General features: G+C 45.3%; 1 protein-coding gene across 4 annotated transcripts in view; it reads left to right on the forward strand.

Annotated features, from left to right (window-relative positions):
* Positions 1 to 2,108: 2,108 nt before the first annotated feature.
* Positions 2,109 to 12,552, forward strand: part of GAB1 (GRB2 associated binding protein 1) — a 171,460-nt gene continuing 161,016 nt past the window's right edge. For 2 of the 4 annotated variants that reach the window (XM_056802737.1, XM_056802738.1), the window contains exon 1: positions 2,109 to 2,548. In XM_056802737.1, coding sequence (XP_056658715.1) covers positions 2,477 to 2,548 — 72 coding nt within the window. In that variant the 5' untranslated portion in view covers positions 2,109 to 2,476. The remainder of the gene's footprint in view (positions 2,549 to 12,552) is intronic. The other 2 variants (XM_056802739.1, XM_056802740.1) reach the window with 1 other exon arrangement.

Consider the following 12,552-nt stretch of genomic DNA (forward strand, 5'->3'; position numbering starts at 1 on the left):
TTCTTGGTTGACTGGATTTATAATCCTCAGTTTTAATAAATGGTCTGTATTTCAAGACCCACAAAAATAAATTGGGGAAAGTACATGTTATATGAACTGGAATTTTCTAAGTCTTTAAAAGTCAGGCTTATGGATATTAACAACAGGATGGGGTGGGGGAAGCACCTTATTATTATGAAATGGATTTTAGTACCAAACCATAAATATTAGGTGCAATTCGTTTTTCAAAAACTTGGGAGTTGGTTCTTAGCCAGCACAAGAAAAAAGAAGTGGCAGAAATTGATCACAGGGGTAAATGATCATAAAACGTCACAGAAATAATAGCTGACCTTTAATTAGCACTTTCAAGTTTGCAGAGAACTTTACATGCATGATCTCATTTGATCCAACAACTCTCTGAGGGAGATGCCACAGGTATTATTATTTTCATTTTACAGATGAGGAAACTAGCTCACATGGCTACTGTGCAAGATTTGTATACAGGTCTCTTCTGATTCCATCTTTCTGCAGTATACAATTTTTTTTTAGCATAACAAAGCACATCACTACTGTGGATTGTTAAAAGACTGAGGTCTCTTTTTACTCTAAAAATCTGTGATTCTGCTTCAGTAAATCAACAGAAGTTAATTTTACTTAAATTTAATTTTAGTTAAATTGAAACTAGTTTCCTCTTTCCCCTCCACAAAACCTGTTTTAAAAAGTTCTCATTATGGTCTGCGATCAGGAATCTTATTTATTCTTCTGGTTCCTGACCACCGGCAAACCTCATTCTTTCTGTTCTATCCCTCCCACCCCCACCCAAGGGCAGGGACTTGGGATCCACTCCAGCCTCCTACAGCTCGGATAACCTACTCTGGGCTGTTCTGCACATTCTTCCCCAGAGAAAATTCCAAAACTTCCTTTCGACCACATTAAAAAAAAAAAATAGAACTTGGTTAAACACACAGCCCGGAAGGCAAAAACTGAGATTTCTTATTTCAGGGTCTTCCTCGTCCTAGATCGGTTTCCTTTCTCAGTGAGCCTGCATGCTTGGGTCCTGGCCTCCAACTTGGAAGTCAAAAAGAGGCTCCCTTGGAAGTCTCCTTCTGCCCAGCGGGGAAGTGTGGAGGAGAGGAAACAGACATCTCGCCATTCCCGGACTACAGATCCCAGAGTGCCTCTCCTCCTTCCTAGACGTCTCCCTACTCTGCCCTTGTTGTTGAGCTGAAAGGGCTTTGGCTGAGTTTCAAGGGAAAGTCTTGGCCTCTCGGTCCGGACAGGGAGAAACAGCCACCAGCGGCCAAACTTGGGAAAGGGGAGGAGGAAAGAGAGGAAGAGGGAGTGGGAAAAGGCAAGGGGTGGGAGGAAGGAGAGTCAGAAGGGGGAGGGGTGGGATTGGGGGTGGGGTGGGGGAGTGTGCGCCCAACCTGTCACCAACTCCTGGACTGGAGCTGGATCTAGGGAGAGAAAGTGGAAGGGCGGGGAAAGAGGAAGAAAAAGGAGGGCTAGGTCTGTGGAATCCACTCCCAGGAGGGAGAGGAGGGAGAATACTCTCGCCTCGGCTCGACTCTGAGCTTGCTGGCCCCCTCCTCACTCTCCCACCTTCCCCTGGAGACGAGCGAAGGGACGATTCCCGCCCCCTCCCCAATCCCAGGGCGTTTCTCCCCCAGCCAATCCCCTGCAGCAGGGCCTGCGGGACGGTGGAACTTTGGTGGTTCCCAGTTCCCTCAGTCTCGGCGCTCCCCCCAGGGCGCCCTCCCTGAAGGCTAGGAAAGTAGACCGGGGTGCTGCGGGGACTGGGAAACCCGAGAGGGAGGGTGCTTTTGTGCACGTCTGTGTGTGTAAGTGTGAGTGTGAGTGTGTGCAGAGCAGCCTTTCCAGCAGGGGGTGGAGCGAGTGGAGAGGCCAGGGGCTCGGGCTCAGGCTCGGGCTCGGGCTCGAGGCAGAGTCTCCGGGAGACGCCAGGCACGCAGAGGCGGCTGCCCATAGCGGGGCGCGCCCGGGGGCTGCGGCTGCAGGCGGGCTCGAGGTCGGGCTCCCCGTAGGTCCCCCGCGCTCGGTCAGCGGGACAGGCTTGGCTGCTGGGCGGCGGCAGCCGCGGCGCGGGAGGGGCGGACCCCGTCAGAGCCTTCTTTCATGTCTGTGTGAGCCGGGAGCTGAGACAGGGGCGGGGGGCGGGGAAGGGAGAGAGGAGGGAGGGAGCGAGCGAGCGAGCGAGCGAGCGAAAGAAAGAGCAGAGCCCGGGAGGGGGAGTGCGCTCCCGGCCAGCCCCGGCTCATTCCAAAGCCGCTCCTCTCCCTCCGTATCTGCTGGGGGGCCCCAAGCACAGGCGCCCTCAGCTTCTGCCCGGCCGCCCCAGGAGAAGGCCAGAGCCGGCCGGAGGGCGCGCGAAGGTTCGCCCGGGCTGCTGCTGCTGGCCGCCTCCTGCCTCCCGCCTCCCCCACCCTCGCAGGACTCAGCGGCGGCGACGGCGGAGCCCGGGAGACACTCGTTCACCATGAGCGGCGGCGAAGTGGTTTGCTCGGGATGGCTCCGAAAATCCCCCCCGGAGAAGAAGTTGAAGCGTTACGTAAGTACCGCGCGGACAGGCAGGCGGGCGGGCGCTCTACCTGAAGTGGGCTTCGCACCTCGGCCAGCCGCCGCCCCCCCCCCCCCCCCAGCCCTCCGCCCTCCGCCCTCCGCCAGCCGTCGGGCTAGCCCTGGGCTCTGTCCACTCTTCTCTTCTCTCCTGGCCCGACCGGGCCGCCCCCCCCAGGCCCCTGTGCGTGCTTGTGTGGACGTGTGTGTTTGTGTGTGCGTGTGCGCCCGGGGTTTTGGCTCAAAATTAGATCCCAAGCCCGGTTGCTCTTGTTGCTCTCCAATCCTTTCCCAAACCTTCTCTTCCTCTGACCAAGGCACACATACACACTCACATGCACATACACTTACATGTACACACTCATGAATGCGCACACACAGAGACTTGAGACTTTCTCCAGCAACTTTCCTCCTTCCCTCCCTCCCTTCTCTCTTTCAGGCTACGTCATTTACGGGTTAAAGCCATAAGAGTAAGACTCGGGAGTTCCCTAGGGGAGAGGGAGTAAAAAAGGAGTAAAAATGGGGCTATTAGCCATTTAATTATTCCTTTTCTCTGTGGCCGGGAGGAGAAGCTGTTCTTTAGAATATGCATCTTGAAATCGTAGAGTCTAGCCGACACACATAGTATTCATATGATGATGTCTCCCCTCCCTCCTTACCTCTCCGCCCCTTTACTGCAAAAAGGATTTGGAACTTAACTGTGCATTTTCTCCCACCCCACCCCCACCTTACCCCCTCCCGCCCCCTTGCTAGTCCTCGGTTTCAGTGTCCCTTTTTCAGTTTTTCTGCTGGATTCTCTCTCCCCTCTGCCCTCCCCAGCCCACTGATCTTGGCAGGGCGGGGGAAGGAGGTGGGACGGAGAGTCTTGGGGGGATAGGATACAGGAATTGCATTTCAGACCTAACAAGGGAGGGATTATTGCTGTAGGACCCTTCGTTTGCTGAACAGAAATGTAGATTCGAGGGGTGACTTTGGCGTTGGGTGTTTGGTGGTTGTTTTTTTTTTTTTCCCAAGGAAAGCGACAGTGGTTTGCTGAGAGACTTATTTATTTCCTCACCCAGAATAGGACTGGTGTTTCGGGCTCCCGAAGTGCTGTCAAGTCTTGTAGGAGAGGGATGGCTGATATCAGAATCGAGATCTCCTATAGAGTCGATTAAACAGTCTCCATGTAATTGATACATGGTGCTATTTCTTCACCGAACCTTTAGAGCTGTTGGAAAAACAATTCCTTGAAAGAATCTGCTTGACTTAAGTGGAGATTTGCGTCCTATTCAGGGAGTTCCAGGATCCTGCTTCCTGGAGTCTTTTTTTTTTAACTGATTGATGTTTTTTACCACTGCTTCCTGGAAAGAAAAGGGATGACACTTTTGTCTTGGCCACATGTTTTTCTTATAAAAGTGTTCCTGTAAATTTTTAGTGGTTCTCAGATATCAGAACTTCTTACTTTGGGCACCTGTGCCCTCCTGGTAGATGTTTATCTTTTTTATGATTAAAGGATAGAATTTCAGCTCAAGTTACGGTTTGCTTAACAAAAAATGGTCAAGTTGTAGTCCAGTTCACTTCCAAAGTCCCATCAGTGAATTTCTGGTTTACTTTCTTTCAGCATTGCATTTATTGATAAGAATTCATTACTGTTTGAAAATAGTTGATGCCACAAATTCCACCTAATTGGCATTCCACTTCTGCATTTTTGTCTGTCTCTGCAAATAATGTTCTTTTAATCTAAACCTTAGGGAGTTGGAAGGTTGTTTTGCAGGAAATTATAAGGTATAGAGCTGGTAGGGTCTCTAGACATTATTTCCTTGAGTCTGTCATCACGTAGCCTCTGAATCGTGACTACGAGAGCTCCTTTGAGCCAGGAAGATTTTGATTCCAGTCTCACTTCAGATACATATAGGTTTGTCATTCTGGGCAAGTCACTTAACCTCCCTAGACCAGTGGTATCAAACAAACATAAGGAATCCTGCCAGCCACATATTGACTTTAAAAACCACACATTAACATTATTTGTATTGTATTATTGGCAGCTAGGTGGCGCAGTGTACAGAGTCTGGAAGACTGAGATCAAATATGGTCTCAGTTAATTCTAAGTATGTGACCCTGGGCAAGTCACTAACATGTTTGCTTTATTTTTCTATTTGTAAAATGAGCTGGACAAGGCAATGGCAAACCACTCCAGTTTATTTGCTTAGAAAACTCCCCAAAGAGGGTCACAAAAAGTCAGATGCTGAAAATGACCACTTGACAAATATTGTATTGTATTCTTATTTATTTTGTAAAATATCTTCCAATTATATTTTAATCTGGTTTATAAATACTAGGCCGCTAATGCCTCCTGTTGGACACTTCTGCCCTAGGCAAGACTTTATGGCTTCAAATTGCAGAAAAAGTGTGGACTGGCCTTTGTAGAGTGAGTTCCCTCATCCTGGAACTTTTCTATACCAATGGAATCACAAGACCATATCCTATTCTTTCATTTTACAAATGAGGAAACTGAGACCTAGAGCGCTCCAGCGAGAGGCATGTAGTGTCACGAACAGCCCATGTCATCCAGAGTGGCTGTGGCTGGACTTTCTTGGAAGGAGGGGATTAGATGAAACAGTTGCTGTCCATAGGATTTTAAATCTATGCTTTGCCCATCTGGTTAACACTTGTGGCCATCTTGAAAGGAGCTTTATACCAGCTCAGCTCCCTGGAGGCCAGAATGCTGAGCAGAGAGTAAATGTTTCTGGCCCTCCAGGGTTTAGGAGTCTAATCCATTAGGAACCAGGGGAAAATTCTCAGCCTTTCACTTGTATTTGCAGACCTTGTCGTTAATTCATTCCAATTCAAGATTGTTTTCAAATCTCATAAAATAGGACACATTTAATTTTGTTTTTGTTTGGACCTATGATTCCTTTAGCATAAGGAATTTCTGGTGTGGAAACTTTCTTGGTATGTAATTTAGAATGTTAGAAAATTGCCCCAGAACCCTAAGACAGGCTAAGTGACTTGTCTATCTTCCTTAGGCCAGTGTGCATAGGAGTCAAGACCAGAATTTGGGTCTTCTGGTCTTCCTGACTCCATTGCTGCTATTCCAAGAGGAAGTAGAGGGGCAGGAGGAGAAAAGCCTGTGATGGGAAACTGGACAATCTGTGTGAGTCTTGTCTGACCACACTGTAGAATTTGTGAAGGAGAGGATTGTCAGCATGTAAATATTGGTTAAGTACCTACTAGGGAGTGAGGTGGCATGGTGGATAGAGTGCCAGACCTAGAGTCAGGAAGATTGCTCTTTTTGAGTTCAAATCTGACCCCAGACACTCACTAGCTGTGTGACCCTGGGGAAGTCACTTAATCTTGCCTGCCTCAGTTTCCCCATCTATAAAATGAACCAGAAAAGGAAATGGCAAACCACTGCAGTATCTGCACCAAGGAATCTCCAAAAGGGGTCACAAAGAGTCAGATACAACTGAAACAATTGAGCAACAAACACCTCCCATGCGCCAGGCTCTGTGCCAAGTGCTTAGGATCCAAAGGCAAAAGACGGATGATGCCTGTTTGTCAGGAGTTCACCATCTGAGGGGAATGAGCCTTGAAGAAGGTAGACTGAGGTCCAGTCATTTATATGCAGGACATAGGAGGTTGGGTGTGACTTAGTGGCAATAGACCGCCCCTGAAATTTGAGGAGGTGAGTGTGCCTGGGGGATGCCCACATTGGGGAGCCTTGCGGAAGGCAGGCCAATTAGGAACCTATTTTCACTAGTCCAGGTAAGATGGAGAGAAGGTTGAGAGGCCAGAGATGTGGGCTGGAATCTGCAGGACTTAACAATTGATTAGAAATATGGAATGAGGGAGGATGAGAAGTAAGGAGGGATTTCCTTTTTTTTTTTTAATTTAAAATTTAAGTGTATATATATATACATATATACTTTCTCTTTTTTCCCCCCTCTCTCAGTTACCTGTAAGAGTGGGTCTCTCCCTGGTCCCTCTCCTGTATTATGTCTGGCTTGTAGGTTCCCTCATTAGTTCTGAAATCCTTGCAGATTAGAGTTGGGCTATTTTTCACCAAGTCATATTTATTGGGAAGAGAGGGGCCCAATTGGTGTTACTTAGCTAGTAATTGTCAAACAAAAACTTGACCTCAGACCTTCTGACTTATGTCTTTAGAAAAAAAAATTTTTAACCCTTACTTTTCTATTGTAATCACAACTCTAAGACCGAAAGGCAAAGGCTGGGCAATGGGGGTTAAGTGACTTGCCCAGAGTCACACAGCAAGGCAGTGTCTGACGCCAGGTTTGAACCCAGGATGTCCCATCTCCAAGCCTGGCTCTCCTTTCACTCTGTCCACTCTGCCTTCCTAGTGAGAGCACATCATGCTGCCTCTCCAGGGTTTGCGTGAGCACACACACAATAAAGGAATGGCTTAGATCCCTGGTTTAGCTCTGCCCTGAGCCACAGGCACACACCTGTGATCCAAGACATCCATTCTGGGTCTTACCTTGTCAGGAAAGAGCTTGGTGTGGCTGAAGCAGTGACCCAGGAGGGTCCTCAGGCCTGGAGGGAGCCAGGGGAAAGATGGAGGCATGGGCCTAGGAGGTCCTGGACTTGGCAGGCCTCTAGATTTTAGTTTAGTCTCAGCTCTCTCACAGTTATCCATTCTATGCTTGCTAGGGAGAATGACTTTGCTTTTCTGAGCCTCATTTTTCCTCTCTGACATGTGGAGTCGCTACACAGCACAGTGGAGAGAGTACCCAGCCTGGAATCAGGAAGACCCATTATCTTTCTGAGTTCAAATCTAACCTCAGATACTCTGTAGCTATGTGACCTTGGGTGAGTCACTTCACCCTATTGGCCTTGGTTTCCTCATCTGTAAAATGAGCCAGAGAAGGAAATGGCAAACCACTCCAGTGTTTCTGCCAAGAAAAGTCCAGCAGGGTCCCAAAGAGTCCAACATGACTGAACAAGCACTCTGCAAACCTTAAAGGGCTACATGAATCCTAGTTATGATTATCCACATTGCTACCCTGCACCAGCTTAAGTCTGGCCTCAGGATCTGCTATCCCTGTCCTGGAGATTGAGGAGAAAGCTGGTGTCTGTCCATCAGGATTACACATGGTCAAGTGCTCCTCAAATGCCAAAGATGTGTCCCTGGGTTGATAAAGTACACACACTTGAAAAGAAAAATGTTTTCAGGAAAGTCCTTGCTTTTCAGATAAAATTGTAGGAAACCCAGTGGATCAGTAGTGTGGCTTGTGAACAGTTAAAAAAAAGCACTCTGACCTTCTGTCTTAGACTCAGTACTGTGAATTGATTCCAAGGCAAAAGAGTGGTAAGGGCTAGGCAATGGGGGTCAAGTGACTTGTCCAGGGTCACACAGCTGGGAAGTATCTGAGATCAGATTTGAACCCAGGACCTCCCATCTCTGGACCTGGCTCTCAGTTTACTGAGCCACCCAGCTGCCCCACCCCCCACTCCCCAGTTTTATAATTTTGATTTTCTAAGGAAAGACAGCTTGGAAGTTAAGGAAAGGAGCATGTAGGGAGAGTACTCTGGATTTGGAACCCAGAGACTTAGACTGGAATCCCAGTTCTGTCACTCTCTACTTCTTGCCTATGTGACCTGGCACAGTCCCATCCTTCCCAGATACCTTCTCCCTCAATGGCCTTATCTGTCAGAGAAAAGGGCTGGACCCAGGGGCATTCAAAGCATTTCTTAAATAAACTGCTGAGTGAGAGAGGCACTGAGGGTCCAGGATTCAAAGACAAAGTCAAAGTCCTACTGCCCATCCAGGAGCTCATAATCTGTGGAGGCTGGGAGGAGACTTGAGCCCCAGAGCTGGGAGCAATCCCAAACTTCAATGGCAGTTTGTTTTAATTTTTTAAAAACTTTTACCTTCTACATTAGCATCAATTCTAAGACAGAAGGAAAAGGGCTCTGTAATCAGGGTTAAGCAACTTGTCCAGGGCCAAATAACTAAGAAGTGTCTGAATTCAGATTTGGACCTAGTACTTCCCAACTCTACCTTGCTGCCACTTGTTTAAAAAAATGATGATGGCGAGTTAAACAAAATAGAAAAACTGTTTAAAACTGTCTGGATACTTTTGATAGATGTAATCAAAAGTATCCTCAGTGATGAAGTGAAGCTCAAATGTGAACTTCCTTTCAGGGCCAGGTGCAAGGACACCAAAGAGACTCTTATTATAAAAATAAAGTATTTATTGAAATATATAAGGATATAAATAAAGAATTTCTAATTCTAAGGGATTCTAAATCCACCCAAATAAACTCCCTGCTTCTGCAAGGAACCGTTTCTCCTGTGTTTCATAGGCTACACTAATCCTCTCTTATCTGACTAATCCAAATTTATACTATCTAAATAAAAACTACCGCTATTATCTTTATACTTCTTAACTTTGCCTTCAAATTATAAATTAGCAAAGGCTAGCTGGTTGAGTCTCAACCAAGAATCAAGTTAACAGATTCAGAGTTCAAACCAAAGACCAGGTTTTCCTTTGGTCTTCTCAGAGTTAAACAATCTGTAAAAACCACAACAGATATTCAGTAGTATTTCCCAAGTTGGGAAAGGAAAACACTGAGCTCCTTCAGATCTTTCCCTCAGACAAAGAGGCAAAGATGTTACCTCCTCCAACCCTGAGAGTCTCAGAGTGTGTTTGTGCCACCTGCCAACTGCCAGAGAGAATAATTGACATAGAAAAACGGTTATAACTGTCACATCTGAAATTAACACACTCTCTCAACTTGGCTTCACACTTCAGTTCTTTTCTCAAGTCAGCCACTTTACTTCTTATCCCTCAACTAATAAAACAATACTTATTTTCTAATATCAGATTTGGACCTAGGACTTCCCAACTCCCACCTTGCTATCTAGCTGCCACTTAAGTGACATTTTGTAAAAAAGATGGTTTTTTTTCTCACTGAAATGTTTCTATAGTTTATTCAAGTCCTTCTTGAGGTTTTTTTTTTTTATGAGAGTGATATTAAATAAAGTGAAATGTTTCTTTGTATTGATGACCTCCCTCTCCATCCTTCTTTCATTCCTTTTTTCTTTGTATTTACCCAAGGACAAGAATCTTTTCTCATTTACCTTTTTCTTCATTTTTCTAAAAAATAAAAATCTATCCATTAACATTTCCATTGCTAAATAAGGTACACAGATTTGTCTTTTTTTTTTTATTTCTTAAGGAAGATCCTTGCTTTCTAGATGAAATTGTAAGCAACATAGTGAATCATGGGTGGCTTGTTAACTATTTTCTGATTATTTTGGGTATTAAGCCTTTGTTTTTAATCTAGCTTTCATGTACAAATTATTTTCACTGGGGTTCCAGAGAAGGAAACCTCAGCCTTCTTTGCAGGGAGGGTCCTCTGTAAAATTTCCACATGTTATTCTCAGATAGATGAATAATAAACTCATCTGGTAGCATCAAAAAAGTTAAAAGGAACTCGAGAGAATATCTCCAGACCTTTGTTTTCTATTGAACAAAATGAAGCCCCAAGAGGGAGCATGAGGATGTCAGGCTCTGGATTCTCCCCAGCTCTGCTAGTTTCTTATTTCTGTGACCAAATATTTCAAAGTAACATCTTCCCTCTGCTTCAGTTTCTGCATCTGTCAGATGACAGTGGCTAAATTCAGTGGATGCCAAGGGCTTGGTTTCAGTCCTAAATCTGTAATTCTCTGTGATTTCCCTAACTTGATCAGAGTCAGAATTCAAACTTAGGTCCCTGGACTCCAGTTGGAATGAGCTGTCCACTACACTTCTGTTTTGAACAAGTCTTTCCAGGCTAGGTAAAAGGTAAAATATTCAAGACTAACCCTGAGTGGTTCATCTTGGCCCAGATGGCACCATTTCCTCCTGCAGAGAAGTCCTCCTGTCTACTTGCCTTAAGCATAGACAGACACCAGTTTTGGGCTCCTTCCTTCCCTGTCTTGACTATCAGCCTTTGGGCAGGTGCATCCTCATGGAGGTGGGAGGGGGTGGAGAGGAAGGATTCACTGCTGGCTCCAGAGACCCTCGACCCGCTCACTGACAGTTGGCCCAAGAATGGGGTCCAAGCCACTTCTTGGGTTTTATATTGAGCCCCCAGCTTAGGCCCTGTCTGTATAGCAGCTGTCAGATATGTCTGAGCCCAGTGAGGACGCCTGAAAACAGAAATATCCCGGGGGGGGGGGGGGGCACATGTCTGACACCTGGTGCCTGACCACATACCAGCCTCACGTAGGTTTAAGAAGGACCCTTGGATTCCTGCCTGCTTGTCTGTTTGTTTTTGAAGCCCCTGATTGGGATGTCAGCAAGGGATGTCTGGCAGCTCTATTTTTCTCCCTTCCCTCATGAGCTTCAGGTTGATTTTGCCATTAGCAGTCAAGAGATTCTTTAACCCTTTTTTGTAATTGATCAGAGTATAGAAGTGAATTATTAATTAAAAATTACTATTTTAAGATTCACTGAGTCATAAATCAGAGGGATGTTAGGATGAGCTCATTTTACTATCGAGGAAACTGAAACCATCAGAAAGCGGTCCATGCTAATTTATTTTAGTATCACAGTTGCCTATTTCCTCTTTACTTTGGAGTGACTACCTTATGGTGTGGTAGATTAAACACTGAAATATGGGTCAGGAAAATATGGGTTTGAATCTAGTCTCTGACACTTAACAGATCTAGAGCAAGTCACTTATTCTGAAAGCCTCAACTTCTCCATTTATATCATGGAGACAGTGATAATTGAGGCACATTTAAGATAAATTTTGTAAAATCTTGTGCAGTGGAAAGGCTCAATCTGAATCAGAAAGGTATTAATTCAAGTCCAGACTCAGCTGTATGACTCTGGTGATAAACTCCTTCTGCCTCAGTTTCCTTGTTGGCAGAATAGCATTATAAAAGCACCCGCTGTCCTTAGCACAATGCCTCACACATTGTTAATAAAGAGCTTTGCAGACTTTAAAGGCTTCGCTGTAAGCCTTTTTGGAACATCCTATATTCTGGTTCCTGAGGCTAGGAATAAGTCACCCAAAATCTCATGTAAATTTTGCCAAATCCCCACATCAGAAAGCTGGCATTTTGGGAAATCACTGACTAACTTTTGGCAGCTTTTGGGGTTTGGTGTGATTCTTGTAGAGCAGTGCTGTTATTTGAGTAATCTTTCTTTAAAAGGCTACTTTTTCCCAATAAAAAAACAAACCATTCACTGTGACTGCAAGTTTTTTGTTAGGATTTACCAATTAGGTTGTTTCTGGACATTTGATGAGTTGGGGAGGCTGTGTTTGCTGAGTACTGAAAATAGTAACTAAGCTTATAGCATTTTAGTTCCATTTAATTCTTGGAAACTTCCTGACTTTCAGTGTCTGTGCCAGTAGGAGCTGTTACACTCATACTTGGGGAATAAAGCTGACATCTAAACTGATGTTTTCAGTCTGTGTTTTGCCACAAGGGGTTTCCGGAATGTACACTTAAAGAATAAACAAACTTAAAGTATTTTTTAAAACTGAAATTGTAAAAAGCCCAAACAATTCTTGATCTACATTAAAATTCACTACACAAACAATAGTGACTCACATTTAAAAAGTGCTTGGTTTATAGAGCCCTTTCAATATAGAAACATCATAGTGGCACAAGTATTGTTATTTCCATTTTACAGGTAAAGAAACTGAGACAGGTAGAGGTTAATTGACTTGTTCCAAAGCCACATATCTAAAAAAGTGGCTGAATTTGCACCCAGGCCTTCCTGACTCCTGTCCAGCACTCTGTCCACCAGCCCTACCTCGTTACTTCTTATGCATAAAGTTTGGGTGTGGATTTTGGTTAGTTCCCAGCGATTCTTACTCTGCCATCCTGGTTTCAGGAAGCAGAAGTCCTAAATGATTGACTTTCAAGCCCTAAAGTTTGCAATCCAGTCAGATGGGCAGCAAGGGGGTACAGTGGATAGAGTGCTGGGTCTGAATTCAAATTAGACCTCAGGCCCTTTTACTAGCTTGTATAAACCTGGACAAGTAATTCAACTC

Source organism: Monodelphis domestica, chromosome 6 (assembly GCF_027887165.1).
Source record: "Monodelphis domestica isolate mMonDom1 chromosome 6, mMonDom1.pri, whole genome shotgun sequence".
Classification (NCBI taxonomy): domain Eukaryota; kingdom Metazoa; phylum Chordata; class Mammalia; order Didelphimorphia; family Didelphidae; genus Monodelphis; species Monodelphis domestica.